At 40.2% G+C, this 20,581-nt stretch overlaps 1 protein-coding gene across 1 annotated transcript in view; it reads right to left on the reverse strand.

Annotated features, from left to right (window-relative positions):
* The window catches only part of STK3 (serine/threonine kinase 3), a 274,727-nt gene that overhangs the window by 49,265 nt on the left and 204,881 nt on the right, over positions 1-20,581 (reverse strand). The window contains exon 10 of the mRNA XM_040972635.1: positions 12,328-12,503. Within this exon, the coding sequence (XP_040828569.1) occupies positions 12,328-12,503 (176 nt within the window). The remainder of the gene's footprint in view (positions 1-12,327; positions 12,504-20,581) is intronic.

Consider the following 20,581-nt stretch of genomic DNA (forward strand, 5'->3'; position numbering starts at 1 on the left):
GTGACCACTTGGGGAATGAATCAGCAGATGGGAGATTTTTCTCTTTGTCTTTCTTCTCTATGAAAATCTGACTTTCTAATAAAAATTTAAAAAAATAATTCATGGAAAACTGAAATACTTTGGTGCAAAAAAATTTTGAAATTCTTGTATAGTTTCAACAAAATATACACTTTCCAAAAATTTTCTGAAGACCCTTTCATATATACCCATGGTTAGATAAACCCAGTCTCCTTTGCTCTGCTCCTGCTATACCTTGTCTTAAATACAGGATTTCCTAGAAATTCACTTTTGCTAACTATCTCTTCTTACTTCAAGGTTTTCTTTGGTTGGTTGTATGTATTAGGGTATAGCAACAGGTTTGTGAGAAAATGAAATGAAATGGATTTCAAAAATGCCCTAAGTTTATTTTGATGGGAAATATTTTTGAAATCCATACATAGTTTCTTAAAAGAAATTATTTAGTTAATAGGCAGATAGATACGGAGATTACCCATGCTGACTCACTCTCCAAATGCTTGCAGCAGCTGGGGCTGGACCAGGTCGAGGCCAGGGGTCTGGAACCCAATCCAGGTCTCATATCTGTGGCAGGGATCCAACTCCTCAAGCAAACACCTGCTGTCTCCCAGGGTCGGCATTAACAGGGAGCTAGACTCAGAAGCAGAGCTGGGTCTCAAACCTAGGCACTCTGATGTGGGGTTGGTGGAGGGGTGAGATCCCAAGCCTCACCTTGAGCACTATGCCAAACACTCATTCCATGCATAAGTTTTTCAGAACATTCGTTTCCATGACCTTTCAGGCTCCTTCATATGCACACATTTCAATGTTTTTTTTTTACATAAAAATAAATGTACTTTAAAGATTTATTTATTTATTTGAAAGAAGAGTGGCTACAACAGAGAGAGCTGGGCCAGGCTGAAGCCAGGAGCCAGAGACTCCATCTTGGTCTCCTACACGGTTGGCAGGGATTCAAGCATTTGAACCACTTTCCCTGCCTTCCCATGCACATTAGCGGAGAAGTGGATCAGAAGCAGTGTAGCTAGGATTCAAATTGCCACTCCATATGGGATGCCAGGATTGCATATGGTGGCCTAATCCACTGGGCCATATGCCATCTCAAAACTTGTATGTAATTCCATTTTCAACAAGCATTTGGAAGTATCCTCATGTAATTTATAGACCAGATAGTCCCAAATTTATGGCTCCACCCTACATTTTCTAGATACATGCACACTCCAGACATTGCAGACTTAATACATCTACAACTGAACTGACTAGGCCACCCTCTTCATCCAGTCTCTAAAACCTGCTCTCACATTTTGGTCTATTCTTTATTTCAAACAATGGCAACAGCATTAATCTAATCCTCTGAATCAGAAACCTTCTTTCTTACTCCCCTATGCATATCTGCTTATCAGATCCAGATAATTCTGGATTACTTCTTGAATAAAGCCTGCATTCTCTAATTCTAGTATCTTTCCCTTAATCCACTGTGACTTTTTCAGCAGTAAAATCCAGTTTCCCTAGGTCTCCAGTGTATACAATTCCTATGCTACACTGGGACACTAACAAAAAATTGATAAAAGTCATTCCCTTTGCAAAAATTCAGCATTAGCCATCCACTTCCCACAGGCATAGGGGTTAAATGCATGCCAGATGCTTTAGCTTGGCAGTTAAAGCTCTTACAACCTAGGTCACTCCTGCCTCATATCCAACACTATTTTGTTCAGCAGACATCACTGCCTTCAGTTTATGTTCTCTGGTTCAGCAGAAATGTCCATAAAAGCCTTCTGTGTAGCCCTTTGGCCTGCTTCATAGCTGAACCCCCACTTTATTCTCATGGTTTTTGGTTTTGTTACCACCCAGAGTTCAGGTTCATTGCCAAGATTTACTCATCTACTCTTTCTCTTGATTAATGACTTTATCTTCTGGCTCAAGCTGACTTCTTCACTAAATGCTTAATAACAGTGTGATTGTAAGTAGTACAGAGCCAACTTTAAAATCAGATTTCCTGGGTTCAGATTTTGGCTGTACTGTGTATAAGTGATTTGGACCACCAAACATAATCTTTGTGTGTGCATTCATCTTTCCACTGTGAAAAAGGGATAAGAACAGGGCTTTATATACAGGATTTTCTGCGCTATCAGGAAAGTTCTATGGAAATTACTCAACACATACAAATATGTCAATATTAACAAGCTTTTTTTTTTTAATTGACACTTACTGGTAAGAAAAACTCTTGAGTCACAAAATCATACAGGCAAATTTCACAAACCAGTCTGAACTAGCCTGAAAACAACATTAGGTGCAAGACTTTTGGGCCTAAAGCAGCTTCTTGTCATGACTCACAGCAAACTATGGCATAGTAAGCCAGAATAGTGGAGCCTAAAGGCTTGAATGTGGAGTCAAGGGGCAAAATGGAAATTCTTACAGCTGAGAGTAACTGAAGTCAGACAAAGACATTCACAGATGGACTAAGTTCCAGAAACTTCTTTTAAAAAATGGCAAGTGAATTTCTAGCATACCCAAACAGTTACTTTTAAATAAAGGATATAATAACTTAATAATTTTGCCAACCCTGATAAACAATATTTTTCCTGGAATATTATATCTATGATTCTGTCATAAGGCAAGTGGAAAACCGGAGTGTATTTACAGACCTTAGCTACAATTCATTGGTTTCTACAGCCAAGTAGGAATCTATGTATGTCTTATTTTTATATGTGTTCCATAGAGATGCTAAGAGAAAATCAACATTCAGAGTGAGGACAAGAATGATTAAAAGTTTAAAACCCAAAATAGGGCATTTTTAGAAATTTGTGCCATCACTGAGATACTAACGGATTAGTTACTTTCTTTTCGTCAAAGAGCACTGCAACTAAAATGATTACTTTAGGTCCTTCCTCCTTAGCAGATAATCCACAACTGACTCATTTAATTTAGTCACTCCAAGAATGTGGCTAGTTATAAGCTTTCTGCATATTTATGTGTTTCTAGACTTAACTATTAAGAAACTCAATTTTCACACTAATATTAAGAGACAGAGTTTTTAATAACTGAGAAGAAGGCCCATGGAAATAGATCCAATACTCTATCCTAGGCTACTGAGCCACCTTAATAATTAACAACAGTATACTGCATTTCACGTTTCAACATGCACTATTAATTCATGAAGGGAAAAAAGAAATTGCTTTGTTGGGGCTGGCACTGTAGCACAGCAAGTTGAGTTGCTACTTGCTACACTGGAATGCTGGTTTGAACCCCAGAAGCTTCACTTCCAATGTAACTCACTGTTAATGTACCTAGAAAGGCAGAGACAGAAGGCCCAAGCATGTGGGTCCCTGCCAGCCATGTGGGATACTCTGATAGCCTCCTGGCATAACCCTGGCCCAGCCCTGGCTGTTACAGCTATTTGGGGAGTGAACCAGCAGATGGCCCAATCTCTGGACTGCCGCTATTCCCCAGCCCGATTCCCGTTCTGTCTCTATCTGTCTTCTAACAATACACAAATAAATCTTTTAAAAAATGTTTTCTTTGTTAAGAACCATACAATGTATCTTTATAATAATTCAATTAAGGCATTTTTCCCCAAGTTACTTTTTATCTGTCACAATATATTACATTCATTTGATATCCTCTTCTCCTTATCTCTTTAGATCTGCCTGTAACTCTGGGAGGAAAATGTTTCTACTATTGCTGAACAAAATTGTAAAACAATACTATTTGGTTTTGGATCAGTGTGGGGAAAAAAAAGCCGTTGCTGTTTACTGGGAAAGTTTTGCAATATGAAGAATCCAACCTAATGAGTGACAGGTACTATGGAGATCATGTCTGTATAAGAGTGTAACTATCAGCTCAGCCAAGACAACAATTCTAATTAGGCCCAAGAAGAATGACATATTTCTGTTTGTGAAAATAGATGTCAGAGAAGTATTGACAGTCAATTATGAAAAAGTTTCTGATACTATTGTATTCCAAAATCCTGAATTACATATCCAAGTAGAAAGGTAATTTGGGATTTAAAGAAATTTTATTTATGACAGTTAAAGTAAAAAGTAACCATTCCATTATCATAACACAAACTGATGTATGCATTGCTAGTTAATCAATGCTAACATCTTATCTGAAATCTAATGGCTTATTTCAAGAGGTAAACATTATGGGGCATTAGTCTTAAATTAAAACATGATTAATTGGATTGTCCATGTTTTGATCCAAGTTCCACCATCGGTTAACATCTCTTTTGATGCAATCAGCCCTACAATCCCCAGTGCTTGCTGACTAAATAGCTACAGTGAGGCTGGGGACAGAAAGCCCACAGAGTCTAAATAACTTCTTCAGACATCAACATTGGCCATAACATATGCTCTGAGTACAGAATCTTTGTTTTCAAATGTAAAGCTGCCAATTTTTCAAGAGAGACTTTTAAATAAATGACATTTTAAAAAGAACAAATTACTATGAGAGAAGTTTGTGCTTTTTAGAACTCTTTTTGGTAAACCATTTGTCTTTTTGCCATGTGTTTTAGACAACTTAATAAATTCCAACACAGTGACAAGAGACCACATACTCCACCTGTGCTTTCTATCATAATTAATCCAATAAGTACAAGACTGCTTACTTTAATTTGTAAAGGAAATGACGACATAATGAGTTTTAACTTAAGGTATTAATTACCTATATAAGCAGAATTAGCTTAATGTTTCAGTAGAGCTTGCCTACATACCAAAACTGAATAAAAATTTCAGAAATAGGGAAGCCTTAAACAGCATGATTAGGAATAAGAAAATAAAACTTTTGTTCTCTGTCAGGTGTCTGAAAGCAAAAGTGGATTCCACTAAAGCAAAAAAAAGTGAAGTTGCAGAACGCTAGCATTTTTGTTGATTTTAACTGCTAAAGAATCAGTTTAATCCAGCTGAGTTGCTCAATGACTAGTTATTATCATGATTTGCTATTGGCAATATAGGCTACCATTTTTTTTTCCAGGCAGGCCATGTTCCTTTCAAATAAAGGTTGAAACTGTCTCCAAGGGCTTCAGACTGATGTTGCAAACCTCACAAACACTCTACACAGACCTAGACAATCACATGACACAACTGTGCACACGCCACACCATCTGTTGGATGTGACTGCCAGCACAGATTTCGTGAGCTGGCAAAGGACTGAAATAGTCAAGAATTCTCTAAGTGTTTCAGAGTGCAGGCTTCTCATTAATTTTAATTTCCTGTTGGCTCTATGAGGAATGAGTGAGTCGTGAAAGCACAATGTGCCACATACACTCGAGTTCATGCCACATGTACACCTGCGATCATAAACTCTTATCCAGGGCTGTCCGCCGGAACGCTGGGGACTTTATGTGTTTATTTCTTCTTTTCCCTAGAAGAAATAAATCTGAAATATCTACAGTTATCTTTTCATACTTTAATGCTCTTGCGAGCATCTGGAAATACTTGGGAATAATCGTTTAATTAATGTGAAGCTAATCGATGACAATATGCTTAACTACTTCACTCAACTGCGGTGGTTTCCTCGGTCCACAGAATGAGGGACTTGAGAACAAGCAGTTCTTCCTTGCAGCCAACATCTCTTTCCAATGTGAAAACATTATCTGTTCTTGAACAGATAAAGCAGATGCTGGCACACTGCCCCACTGGTAAAAGCTGGTGGATGTGGCCGGCTTGAATTTTGACCTGCGGGTTTTCTACCGGGCCTGTGTGCTGAGAGGTTTCTAAAAAGGCTGGTCTGGCCCCTGCATTTTGTGGGCTCTTGCCGCCAATGGCCACAATCAGTTTCTTTACTGCCCCTTCACGACTGCAGACTGTATGGTGGGGGGACGCCCAGAGAACACATTTCTCTAGAATAAATGAGGCAGATGCTCTGGGATTACGGCTCTCTGTCTCTTCTGTTGTACTGACTTTTCTGTTGTTTTGTTGCCCGACAGCCACACTGGCTTACTAACCTGATAATCCTAGACGCATCTATAGAAATCCTGGGGGAACCCAGCCTGCATGCACAGTGTGGAGAGGAGTTTTTGTTTTGTTGCCGTGATTATTGAGGCCCTTTCTCTGGATTGTGCCCTGCAGGATTCATGCATCTTTTACCTCAAAAGAACACCACAAAGTGAATAAATACTCCAGAATCAGAGTAATCAAGAAACGTTAATTTATAATTTAGTTTGGGTCAAAACCAGGAGTGGATGATTTACCTAACTCCTCTTACACTAGTAATTATGTCAGTTCAATTTCTCTTTTTTAAGTATTTGGAACCAATATAGAGCGTTAACAGATGGCTTTTAGATTTTTGTCCTTATTCCAAAATCTTTACGTTACCCAAAATATATCTTTTAAAAATATGACACTGTAATTTCTGCAAAAACATGATCTACACGCTCTCTATTTAACACTAAACAATCTGGATGTTAAGGCTGTTTGGAAATAATTTTAACAAAAACTGAAACATTAGACTAGTGCTATAATAAACAGATTTGCCTTTTAAATTTGTTTAAAAAATCTTCATATGCACATCCTAAGCAGAATTTAGTACAGTTCAATTAGCTCAAATATATTTCATCTCCTCTCATTATACCATAACCCCCAAATTGGTGACATCTTAAGTTTTATTATTTATCATTACATTCAGGAACACAACATGAAAGAATCCATAGAAAACCGAAAGACAAATACTACAGGCTTAAAAGCAAATACACCAATTATATTGCATACAGGCTTTAAGACAAAGAATGCTTCCTACTCCACACATCTGTTTAGCAGGTGCCTCTGTAATTAAGCTTTCCCCTTTACAAATGTTCTTGGGGAATGGGCAGTCGATGCAGCAATTGTTCCTTGGGAAATCAGTATGCCATACATGAGTACCTGGGTTCAAGTCTGGGATTTACTTCCAACTCCAGATTTCTGCTAGTTTGTGTTCCGGCAGATCCTGGTGATGGCTAAAACACATGTGGGCTCCTGGCTTGGATGTGGCCCAGATAGGGCTGTTGTGGCATTTAGGCAGATGGAAGATATCGGTATGCCTCTCTCTCTTTCTCTCTCTCTGCATTTTTCCTTTTAAATGGTAGGTAGGTAGACAGACAGATAATAGTCAGCTGCCAGCCTGCTCTGGAGGATAAGCATTTGGTAGGACAAGACTTATGTGTACTGCTTGTTGTAAGCAATTTCCATTAAGCATACATAGGAATCAAAACCTTTCAGTCTTCTTCTGGAAGTTAACCCAGGGAAACATCAAAAAAGGGGAAGAAATACACACAAACACAAGAAGGAAAGAAGTAAGGCCAGTGTAATGGCACAGGGGGTTAGTGAGTTCAAGCCGCAGCCACTCTACTTCCGTACTACTCTCCTGCCAAATGTGCTGGGAAAGCAGACGCCAATGGCCCAAGCACTTGGAACCCTCCCACTCACACAGGTTCTTGATTTCAGCCTGGTTCAGCCCCAGCTGTGGCAACCACTGAAGAAGTGAACCAGCAGGTGGTTCTTTTCCTGTCACTCTGCATTTCAAACAACTTTTTAAAAAGTTTTTAAAAAATGGGGTCGGTCGGCGGGTAGAAATAAGATCAGATCGTCCTCTTCATTAACAGCCAACAGCTCCAGTGGAACACTTCTGGGTTTCAGTAGACCATACCATTCAAGCAAAGTATCCTACCAAGTAACACCAGCTGTGCTCCAACCCAGACTGGGCTCTTATGGACTTCTTACTCCTTGTACACATTTTTCTTGTCCTTCGCCATGCTCTTACACTCAGCAATTCTTGCCTCATTTCCTGGCAATCCCATCTCTTTCTTACTCCTGTTTACAATATCCTCTGGAGTCTACAAACATTCCCCACTTCTTCCAGGTGACAGAGTCCAAGGCCTCCCACTGATAGGAGTTATCACTGTCCAGGATGGCAGCCCCACTACTTTTTTAGGGCTATCTGTCCTGTGGCTGTCAGAAAAGAAAGCTGCCTGCAAAAAACTGGATCCCATCATATGATCTCTTAAAGTCTCTTTCCTACTACGACAACATCTGTATTTCATTGCTTTCATCTTTTATCATTTAAAGTTCATTACTATAACCAAAACAGTACTCTTCAATGTAGCAAGTCAGTTATTTCTATTGCATAATCTTTTAGAATATCTTCTACATCTATTCCTGTTTCTGTCTTGTTTTCTTCTTTTCCATTTTATTACTCTAATATTTCAAGCCCATGCCACAAAACTGATTTCTCTGGCCTCTAGATTTTCTGAAAATGTTTCACCATGTCATTTTTCAACTTAAAAATTTCTCAGTGGCTTCCCACTGCTTATGAAGTACAAATTCAGACTTGGCAGTCTGGTAAGGCTTCCATCACCTGACCTAGACCCACCTTCCCAATTTATCTCCTACATTGTTCCAAACAAACTACCACAGAGACCTGGAAGTCGCTACTTCATTGACACCCAATAGAGCTCGTGCTTTCCTGCCTGTGAGCTTTTATTATTCACATTATTTTTGGAGTGCCTATTCCGCTATCCATCTTTCAATGATTAGACAAAGTCTCCCTCCACATTATAATTTTATAAACTACATAAGCCTTCACTAAGTCTCCCTCTTATCCAAAGCCACATGACGACGCTTGAATTATTGCTAAGGATTACAACTAAACCGACCATTAATTTATTGTGTCTTCTTAACTTAATAAATCAGTATAAATACGATTTTTAACCATGGTGTCTGGCAGAGCCCAAAGCAAAAAAGTAGAACATTGCTTAAATTAGTTTAATGTTTCCTAATAAATCTTGAGATTCCCCCTGAAAAGGGAACTCTAAAATATATGAACTGAAAAAGTTATCTTGTATTAGCTAGCCACCTGAAAATAGATTCACAAGCTTGAATAAGCCTCACAGGGACAATGGAAGGCTATGTGTCAAAAAGTGTGTATGTACACATTTTAAAAGTAAACTCAAAGGCCGTTACCAAAATCATAAGTAATCTTTAGTTTCTTAAGTTCAATGATCTAATTTCTGTTAAATCTTAATTATCAGAGTTTCTGGCATACTATGTGAAAACATTATGCCATAAGTCTCTTTCCACAGGGCTCTTTTCCACATAACTTTGCTGTTTTACTCTTTAGCAGGTAACATTTAAATTCCACATTCCTGGAATCCACACTGGCTTTCTGATTTATTTTGATTAATTTTTCCCCCTTGCTTTAATGTGCCGCTTTGTTTTTTTGGCAGCAGTGATGCTAACATCAGTAGCTTCTCATTGTGATTCTGATTGGCATTTCTCAAGATTAGTGATAGTGGACATCTTTTCATGGGATTATTAGTCATTTGTTCATTTTCTTTGGAGTAATATTAGTTCAAGTCCTTCAACCATTCTTGAAATGGATTGTTTTCTTCGTTGTTATTGATTTTTACTTCACTATATACTCTGGATATTAACCTCTTACTAGATGTAAGATTTACAAATATGTTGTTTCATTCCATACATTGTCATTCACTTTGCTGGTGGTGTTCTTTAAAGCAAAAAGCTTTTAACGTTTTAAGAAAAGCTCATCTTTTTTTTTTTTTTTTTTGAAAGAGCACCACTTACTGGTTTTCTCCCAACATGTCTCTAATAGCCCTGACTTGGGGCCAAAGTCAAGAACTCAACCCAGGTTCCCTATATGTGTGGCAAAAAAAAGTGAGCCATGGCCACTGCTTCCCAGGGTCTCAACTAACAAGAAGCTGGATTCAGAAGTGGAACTAGATCTCAAACCCAGGCACTCTGACACAGGAACCAGGTATTGTAACCTCTAGGTGCCCAAAGGCTTTTCATTTTTATATAGTCTAATGTACCTATTTTGTTGTGTTATCTGTACTTTTGGTGCCACCACATCCAAGAAATCATTGCCAAATCCAATGCCAATGTATGTAGCTTCTCTCCCACGTTTTTACTAAGAATTCTAGCTTCAATATTTAGATCTTTTATCTATTTTGAGTTAATTTTTATAAGTGACATAAGGTAAAGATTTGACTTCATTTTTCTGCATTCTGGTATGTAGTTTTCCCAGCATCATTGTTTTTTAAAGATTGTTCTTTAATCTCTCCATAAAGGTGTCAGCAACCTTGTCAAAATCATTTAATCATATATAGGAGGGTTTATTTTTGGGCTATCTGTTCTGTTTCACTGGTCAATAAATATATCTTTATGCCAGTACTAAACTGTTTTGACAGCAGTGACTTTGTAGTATAACATCAAGAAAGAAGAAACTTCCATCATCATCATTCTTTTTCCTTTTCAAGATGGTTGAACTATTTGGGATTCCCTGAGATCCCGTGTGAATTTTAGCGATAATTTTTCTATTTCCACACAAAAGGTTATTAGGATTCTGTAGACCACTTTGGGCTTTATCTTAACAACATTAAGTCCTCCCACCCATAAATACAAGATGCCATTGGATGTATTGATATCTTCTTTAATTCAACATTGTATAGTTTAGAGAGCTCCTTGGTTAAGACTATCCTTAGGAATTTCATTCTTTCTGATACTGCTGTAAATGGGCAATGTGTGTATTCTAAGCTAAGATCAAATGGTCTTGGCAGGCTTCATCTTTACCCTCTTCAAAGGCTGCTACTGCCACATAAAAACCCCAAGTTTGCCTAATGGAGTAATATGACCTAGCCAATAGTCAGTACAACTGCTTAGATACAGGAGAGGGGTAATTTAGAGATTACTCAGTCCCAGTCAAGTTTACAGACAACTGCAGTCACTTGAGAAACCTCAGGTGAGACTGGCAGAAGAACCTTTTATTATCGGAACTGAGCATGTCCAGACTGCAAATTCATGAAATGGTGAGACTGGCAGAACAGTTGTTATCATTCATCCTTAAGGTTTGGGGTGGCTGCAAAGACTAGCTGAAACAGAATTAAATCATTTTATTTGTTATTTCTTAACTATGATAATTTATTCATTACTTGTGCTTGCTCATTTCAGACTGTTTCCCAGAGGCTAATAAGACTTATTCCGACTGAGACAAAGCAAAGTTCTCTGACGCTAAACAGTCTACATTATTCATTGTGTTCATGAATGATTTAAAGCTTAAATGTCAGTAATCTAAATAATTTATAAATTTCTAAAGCATAAATAGCTTAAAATGAAATCTTATTAGAATTGGAGAAACACAGATTTCATTTGCCTTTTTTTTACTTGAGCATATGAAAAAATAGCAGGTAGTTATTACAAATAACATTTTCATGCTAATCTGTGAAATTATGTTGCTAGCAGTTTCTAACAATTAGTATTAGAGTTGTGTAGCACAGATTTTGAAACTAGGTATTTAAAATTTAAAGTATTTATAGTCTCAAAGCATTTAAAGCAAAATGTATGTAAGCAAAATGACTTCATATTACTTCCAAAGTCTTTAAGCAGACACATACAAAGGTACTTCAAAAAATCTGTGGAAAATGGAATTAAAAGATAAATTATTAGGGGTACAAAATGGCTTTGAGAACTATGTGCAGTTTTCAAAATATGCATTTTCCATTAACTTTTTGAAGGCCTTGTGGATCTGAATTTTACTTACATAATAAGTACATTTCTTAATTAACATAACTAACTGTAGTTATTTTATTTGAAAAGATCTTATAAAACAACATGCAAAAGTAATATATTTAAAACATGGTAAAGCAAAAGTCTGCTCTAACATTTTTTACTTCATTTTAGGAACTCATTCTGAGAATGTATTTCTTTCATGCTGTAGAAATAGCTGTCTAAAAATACTTTATCTGAATTGTATTTTCCAAAAGAAATAAGTATCAAGGGGCAGCAAAAAACAATAAAAAGAAAATACGACAGGAGATAAGGAATGATTTTACGTAAGTTCACATGCTATGTAGAAATACAGTAGGACTATTATTTCTGACAAACCAAGCAGAACTTAAAGTAGAAACGAATTCTGGTAACCTTCAAAATTAGGGCAAATTTTGAATGTCTGTGTCATAACACTGTTTTAATTGTATTGATAACTGTCAATGTATCTCATAATTGCATTGTTGAAAACATCTCTTGAAATACTTGTCACTTTGGTTTCAAGGAATCCTAAACATTTCTCTCCATTTGAACTCATCTATTTAACTATAAGCCATTATTTACATTTTTCTGCAAGTGCATATTTTTACCTACAAATGCATTTCTACACACAAACTGCAATTTCACCTCACCCTACCCACATATATGGCTACAAACTGAATATTAATAGTCTTCTTTTACATACAATCACAGTTCATATAAGTATATATATAAAGTATACTTCTTGGTGTGATAAAAACGACAGAAGGAAAAAACATCGATGAGAGAACGGAAGTATACTCACGAAGTCAAAGTCTCCGTCTTGAGGGACTTTCCAGTTATCAGGAAAAACGTTTTTGGACATGGGGAAAGGCTCATGCATGTTCTGATTACAGTTTTCATGACTCTTGTTCTTGAAGTCCTGCTTATCAAAGTAGTCCATGAATGACGGTCTTTGTGCTTGTGGTGAAGTTGCATTTCCTTGGGTAACAAAGAACATACGGAGAATTTAAGCTTGTGTAAGTAAATTAGCATGATTTTTATTGAAGTATGACTTCTTTATTTTATTGAGCCATATAATAAATCTACACTCATCAGACCCAAGGCCAACACAGTCAACTCCATCAAGAACAAAGTCAAATAAAATAAGAAGGGGAAAAGGCCAAAAATATTCAACCAAATAAAATTTAAACTAACGACTAGGAAAAGATCCAGAATATTCTTTTAAGTGCAGACATATTTTAGAATTTTAGAATCTTCACCAGGATTTTATGAAAAATCCTTTTAGTAGTATTGGAAATCTGTCAAAGGAAGTAAACTTTAAAAACACAGGGATTTTGGTGTTCTGTTTAAGGGTACATTGTTATTGTAATTATACATTATGGACTGTAAGAAATTATAAGGACGTGCCCAGGCTCATATACATGTATACACTCTAGGCTGTCCTCTACTGCTTTCCCAGGCCACAAGCAGGGAGTTGGATGGGAAGTGGGACAGCTGGGATATAAACTGGTTCCCATATGGGATCTCCTGGGGGAAAGGCGAATATTTTGCCACTAGGCTTCTGTGCCAGGCCTGCTTTTTCTAATATTCATCTGACTGCTTCCTTGGTCTCCATGGCTGATGATCACCCTGGACCTCCATGCCTTCACCTGTCATGTTTATACCCATGGCTTCCAAGGCCATTTCCTCAGCTCAGATATTGCTCCTGAATTCTACACCCAACTTTGCAAGTGCTTGCTAATGAATTGCTTAATCTGAGGGGAGTTTGCATTACCAGCTAATTTTCCAGTTTCAAATCTAAATACAAGACCTTTCCCTTAAAAACTGTACCTCCTCTCACATATTCTATTCCTGTCAAATTTAACAGTATGTGCTCAACCCCCAAAGTAATAAAGTCAAGAATCACCTCAGATTCCTTCCTTCCCATCATACCAAACTGATCATCGGCCAGGGTTTTTTAAATTCTGTTTTTCGAATCCATTACTTCTATCCATCACTGCTACTGTCTTGGTTTTTTGTTTCTACTAATTTCCAACCTACCTAGGCCATAGAAGCAGTTTCCAAAATAGTCTCCCGGCTTTCAGAGTCCAACTTTTCATTTTCATTCTCACAGTGCAAACACAGTGATCTTGCTAAATTCAAGTCAAACCATGTCATTGTTCTGCTCGGAATCTTTCAATGTGGCTCCTCACTTTATTTTACACTAAATGATTAAAGTGGTAACTAAATATTCAGGATAACTAGATTTTTCATCTGGCTATTGTGGTCTTGATCAGTGGTTTTAAGTTCTAGGGAACCAAATAAATGTTCCGGAGACCACCAACAAGGAAGGCATTTCCCATATAATTCTAGAAAGTAAGCTTCTACCTTCTTAAAACGTTCCTATGGAGATCCGTCTCCCAACAGAGCAGTCTGTTGGGCCACTCCACGTTATAAGCAGCACTTCCTAGTGTGTGAACTTGAATCTTGTCCTTCCATAGCTTTCACCAATGTTCTGAATAAGTTCCTCTTTCATATACTTGCCCCTTAAATAGCTGCAGAAGTGGATAACAGCTCTGTCCTGGAAGTGTGTTATTCAAAGGCCAAGTTTGGCAGATCTATCTGCAGCCTGTTTACTCACCTATGGAGACATTCCAGTCTCTCTGGGTCCCTCTAAATTGAGACATAATAGTCAAAAGAGTGACCTGGCACATGGAGAATGTATTTGTAATAGTACTAACACAGCTTAAAACTACTGTGTTGTTAACTGTTATGAATATGGAATGCATTTGAAGTGATGGATGCCCACTTCATGTGGTGACTTGGAGAATCTGAGCTTCTTTAACTTAAAAACAAAATGAACAACAAACAAAACTAGGATGTAGGAGATGGAATTGTCAGAGAAAATGTCCTTTCTCAACCTATGCTTCAACTTTAAGCTCCATGTGTATTTTCTATGGCAGACTTGTGCTTTGTGTAAGTTTGTTCAAGTGAGAATATAAGAGAGGGTAGTAACGGTGAAGCTTATTTCAATTATTTCATCTCACTGCCTTGAAATGGCATGGTCTTCCCTGTCAAAATGCTCATATTGACTTCTTCTTAATGCATTTTGCTTTACAAGACAGGTTATTAAAAAATATACAAAATTTACCACTTTATTTCTAGGTACGTATCCAAAAGAACTGGGAACAGAGTCTTGAAGATACATTGGTAGGTTCTCTTTCATTACAGTATTATTTGCAACAGCTAAAATATGGGGGGCAATCTGAGTGTCCGTCAACAGATAAAACAAGCAAAATGTGAGCCAGCAGGAAATTCTGTGCAATAGCCTACAACGGGATAAATTTAGAGGATATTTTGCTAAAGAAAAAAAAAAAGCACAAGCTGATCACAAAGGATGAATTCTGTATAGTTCGACTGACATGAGACACAGTAATCAAAACCACAGAGAAGCTGTGGTCTAAACGAAGAGAAATGAACTGCAGTGACGATGGAGTGACATTAACATACCACTGAACTGGACATGTAAAGATGGCAAGTGTTTTCCAATTTTTTTTATTGTTGCTAACTACAACACAAAATTGACCTTTTTAAGTGTATAAAGTTCAGTGACATAACATGCCCATTTCTTGCTTTTAAGTCCCTGCTGGTACCAGCTTATTTTCTGTTTTTATGTATCACTTTGCTAGACACCTTAGGTAAGTACCATCAGTGGCTCATTTCACTTACCATAATGATTAACCATGTGTCAGAATTTTGCTCTTTTTAAAGGCTAAATAAAATCTGTTGCATATTAAAACACAATTTGTTTATCTACTCATTTGCCAACACACATTTGGGTTGCTTCTATATTTTGACTACCATGATAATGCTATTATTCACATGGATATACAGATATTTCTTAGAGAGACAGCGGATTGTGTTTTTAATTATCACCTTAACATTTAGAGAGTGAGTAAGCATATTTTTAATACCCACCCAGAAGTCTTTTTCATTTTCTCAAAGGTATTCTGATAGAAAGTCCAACTTTTGATCAAGTGAACCATTATATATTAAACACAAAAATTGTAATTATTAGTAAAAGTAATGTATTTATCATGTATTTTACAGTTTATAAATGTAGAAATCCAAATATCTTGCTCTGCTAATTTCACACATAAGACAACTGAATGTCAATAAGTATTTGTGACTGTCCAGATAGATGCTCAATATGCATACATAAACATAGGAAGGAATGATAAGATCTTCTATGATATTTAAAAATTTTGAGACACACACATACACACACAAGCTGGACCAGGCAGAAGGTAGGAGACATGAACTCCAACTAGATCTTCTATATGGGTGTTAGAAAATCCAGTATTTGCACCCTTACCTGTTGCTTCGCAGGGTATGTATTAGTAGGATGCTGGAATGAGGAATGGAACAGACTAAATTCTAGGCATTCTGCTGTGGGATGTGGGTATCTCAAGAGGCAGCTTAAGAACTAATTCCTTTCTTCATCATTATTACTTTTCTTCATCATTATTATTATTTGGTGATAGTGTATTTGAGAATCTGTTGTGAGTACTATAATTATTAGAATGGTATGTCCTGATAGTATCATAATAAATCTAATATTCAACGTAAGTCTGAGCAGCAGAGCAGGTACCTTACTCTCCCGGGCACATGACTGTGGCTGGGAGAACCTGTGCCGTGCCAGGCTGCCTGCTGGGGAACCTAGCTCCCCATCTTCCGCTGCTGGGTGGGGGCAGAGTCCTGGGCATGTCCAAGCCCAAATTTCGAGAATTTCCTTTGTCCACAACAATCATGCTGGGGACATATCTCGGACGCCTCTGAGGATGCTCAGGACCATGGCTTCCCCCACCGCTGCCACCTTGGTGGGCAGAACCCAGGTTAGTCTGAGCAGCAGAGCGGGCATCTTATTCTCCCAGTCACGTGGCTGTGACTGGGAGAACCTGTGCAGCGCCAGGCTGCCTGTGGGGGAACCTAGTCCCCCATCTATGGCTGCTGGTGGGGGGAGGGTGCTGGGCTTGTGGGCTGCCTGAACACCAAGTGGTGCTGGGCTCTGCCTGCAGGCTGCCCAGTGGCGAGCTCTGAGGTCTGGGGGGCATCAAATACTACTGCCTGCGGACATCCATAGATAAGGCCACTGTGCATGCAGGTGACGAAGGAAATCTGAGGGACACCAAACGACAAAGTCACTGTACTTGCAAATAAGCAAGGGGACTGAGATCTGGTGGTTTGGAGAAGAGACTGGAAGATCCTTATGGGTCCACACTGATTCACTAGCCCACATGGGAGTCCTGACATGGGCTTGTCAGCATGGAACACTGATGACCACCACACACCAGTCCACACGAAAGCTAGGCTAAGGGCCTGTCTAGCAGGGCTCGATCCCATTACCTGACTGAGTGTCAGAACAGGGAACCGGTCTCATTAGGCAGAGTCAGGAAACTAACCAGCACGTGAGAGAACCAGGCCTGGGGGTAAATTCTGTGGAGGATAAGTGGGCCCAACCCTGTGGAAATACAAGTCCTGCTGCTTGGCTCAAGAGTTGGGGTGGTGATGGGCTGAACTAGGTGTGACCATGGAACTCACCAATACTCACAGGTACTGGGGCTGAGAATAGGCTGGGCAGGTCCAACTTGCAGCACTTGCATGTGCATTCTAAAACAGGGTATGGGGCAAGCTGGACTGCAACATCCACCAGCTCATACAAAGAGCAATAAGGAGAGGCAGGCTATGCCGGGCAAGGGCCTAGCACCTGCTGGAGCATGTGAGATCTGGGTCTGGGAGTGGGCCAAGTGGGGAAACCTGGGAAACTCTCCTAGTGGGTCACAGCTCCCACTGGTGAGCATATGGTCCAGACCAAGGGTTCAGGCAAGCTGGGCAAGGTAGCCCCATCCGTTGGCAAGTGTGTGGTTTGGTTTTGAAAGAGGGTGGACTGGGCAGGGCTGAGCAAACCTTAGCCCACTGGCAAGAGCAGAAACCAGGCTGGAGTGCAGGTCATGCCGGGCTAGGGTATCACACCTACTGGTTTACATGAGCCAGGGACGGGAGCAGATTGAGCAGGGCCAGATTGAAGCACCCACCAGTGAGAGTTGGGACTGGGGGAAGGCCAGGCCAGGCTAGGCTGTAGCATCTGAAGGCAAAGGCTAAGACGGATGAGGGGCTCTGCCAGGCCAGGTCAGGGTAACCACTGGCACATGTCAGTGAAATCTGTGGATGGGAACAGGCCTGGTCAGGGAACAAAGGGGACACCCTGAATGGGTGGTCATTCTCACTGGTGAGCATGAGGACCAGGGACGGGGCTGCAGTCTGGTCTGGATTTGGCTGCAGAGTCCCTGGGCATGGGTGTGGGCTGGGTCTGGGATGTGCTGAATTGGGCTAGACTCCAGCACCCGCTGGTGCTCATGAGAACCAGGGTAGGTACAGGATGGGCTAGGCTAGGTCTCTGCCCCTGCTGAGTCATCTGGAAGCTGTGTCTGGGTATGGACCAGGCTTGGATGGACTGTAGCACCCAAAAACAAGAACTGGAATGGGTGAGAGCTGGTCAGGAAAAGTCACTGTTCCTGAGGGACAGAAAGTGGACTAAGTAGGTCTGGCCCATGGACCCACCAATGTGCACGAGATCTGGCGCAAGAACCAAGATGGGGAGCAGCCCAGACCAGGACAAAATACGGTACCCACCAGTATATATCTGGCACAGGTCGGGGGCAGGCTAGGCTGGGTCAGTCCTTATCACCCGCTCGCGAATCAAAGTGCCAGAATGGAGTGTGGGTCAGGCCAGGCTGTGATGCAATACCAGCCAGTGCACATTAGTGCCGGGACTAGGGGCTGGCAGGGCTGGGCTAGGCTGTAGCCCCTACCAGTGTGAGCTGGAATTGATGGTGGGTTGGTCCCAGTCAGGCTACAGCACCCAAAGGCAAATGCCAAGGTGAGGTAGGCTATGCCAAACTGGGCTGCAGCACCCAACCAGCACATGTGAAACCAAGGGGGTGGGGGGGGTGGGGATGGACCCAGTGGGGGAGCTGCGGGGATCCCCCTATTAGGCCACTACTCCCACTTGTGAGCATGAGAGCAGGGATGGGGACAGACCAGGGCCACAACATCTGATGGCTTATATGTGCCTGGATCAGGGAAAAACCAGGCTGGGCTGACTGTACCCTCTGATACATGCATAAACCAGAGTGGGTATGGGTATGTTGGGCTTTGCCACAGCATCAACTGGCAGATGCTGGCATGGGGCAAATTCTGTCAGGTGCAGGCATGGCCTGACAGATGGTGGCACCTGCTGGCACCAGTGTAGTCTAGATAGTGGGTCTGGCTGGGATGAACTGGGCTTCAATGCTTATTTACATGTACGAGAACTGAACAGGACATGGGGCAGACGGGACCAGTCAGCTATATACACTGGTAAGCATGGAAGCCTGGGTAGGGGGCGGGCCTGGTGGGTGTTACTGCAGGTTGCTGCAACTAAGCTGCAGCTCCCACTGGTTTGCATGAAGGCTGAGTATGTGGTGGGCAGGATCAGACTGTACTCCAACACCCTTTGGTTTGCGTAAAACACAGGGCTGGAGACAGAACTGACCCAGCAACTGCAACTACCAATATATGTGCATAGGCTGATTTGGGTGATAGACTATGCCGGATCCTGCATACATACACACACACACACACACACACACACACACACACACACACACACACACACACGAATCAGGTCTGGGATGGCCTCAAATGAGGTTTCTTCGGCAATTCCCTACCAACTGAACCACTGGACTCAGAACCCCAACCATGCAGAGAAGTGCAGGTTCCGTGGTCTGACTGTGGAGTGTATGTGTCAGAGGTGGGCATCCTCAGTGGTTCAGATGAAGCAGTGGACAGCATATCCAAATGCACATGAAGGACATGGCAGTAAATTGGAGCCTGCAGAGGACACCTGGTACCATGGTAGAGGATGGAGGAAAGAACAAATGATCGACTACTCCAACCAAGTGTTGGCAGTGCATATCTGGGCAGATGAAAATTCTAAGGTGGACTGTGTCAGCCAGTGGATTCTGGAGAGATTTCATTGTGATTGGAGTGGTGGGATTGACAGCAGTTCAGGACTATTGAACTATTAAAACCTCTTGAGAACTTCTTCCTGTTGTTGCTTTTGTATTGTGGCTTCTCATTTAAGGGGGTGTATAGTAACTGTAATGGATACTATCATATCCAGATGTGAGGATACAATGCAGTGCGTATCTCTACTTCCAGATCAAAGATGGACTCCCAATGAAACTGCTAAATATATCTTGACAATAAGATGCAGGAATCTTTGCCATTGTCCATACCCACAATGATGGACATATGACTTTATGAAGAACTATACCATAATAATAAATATAGGGGAACTCAGTGAGAAGGGAGGGGACTTGGAGTGGGGGCAAGGGAAATTCCAAGGCCTATGGAACAGTATTATAAAATGATAATAATAAATAAATATTAAACAACAATAATAAATCTTAAAGAAAAAAACACACATACAAATCTAATATTCAGCATATGCAAGCACGATAGTACTTCAGAAAGCTCATGGAAAAATGAAATTGAAATATAGGTTTACTAGGTGCAAAAATCTGAAAGCCTTGTGTAATTTGTTCATAACATGCCTTTCTATGAACATGATGAATACCATCTGAATACACAACTCCAAGTTGGTTTTGTACCAAAACAAAATTTATCTTTAAATCCATTCTTCCACAGACATCCTCAAGACCCTTGTTTTGCTTGAAAGACACAAAAAGACCTTCAGCACACCTGTTTATTTGAAGGCCCTCCTCCCAGGTGTTACAGATGTTCAGAATTAGATGGCTTGGAAGCACAGAACCCAGATAACGCCAACCAAAAGGATATGGAGAAATTCCACCAAATTAGCACAGTCTAAATCATCAATACTCATGGAAATCTACAAACTTAGAATACTCCCATATCCTCTACACAAAGGAACTCTCTAGGGACAGTTCACCAAGACAACGGCCAAAGCAGCCTTTAGATTTCCTGGAAGAATGGATCTTTAATGGTATGCCAAA

Source organism: Ochotona curzoniae, unplaced genomic scaffold (genome assembly GCF_017591425.1).
Source record: "Ochotona curzoniae isolate NIBS_2020 unplaced genomic scaffold, NIBS_Ocur_1.0 contig_2318, whole genome shotgun sequence".
NCBI classification, from domain to species: Eukaryota; Metazoa; Chordata; class Mammalia; order Lagomorpha; family Ochotonidae; genus Ochotona; species Ochotona curzoniae.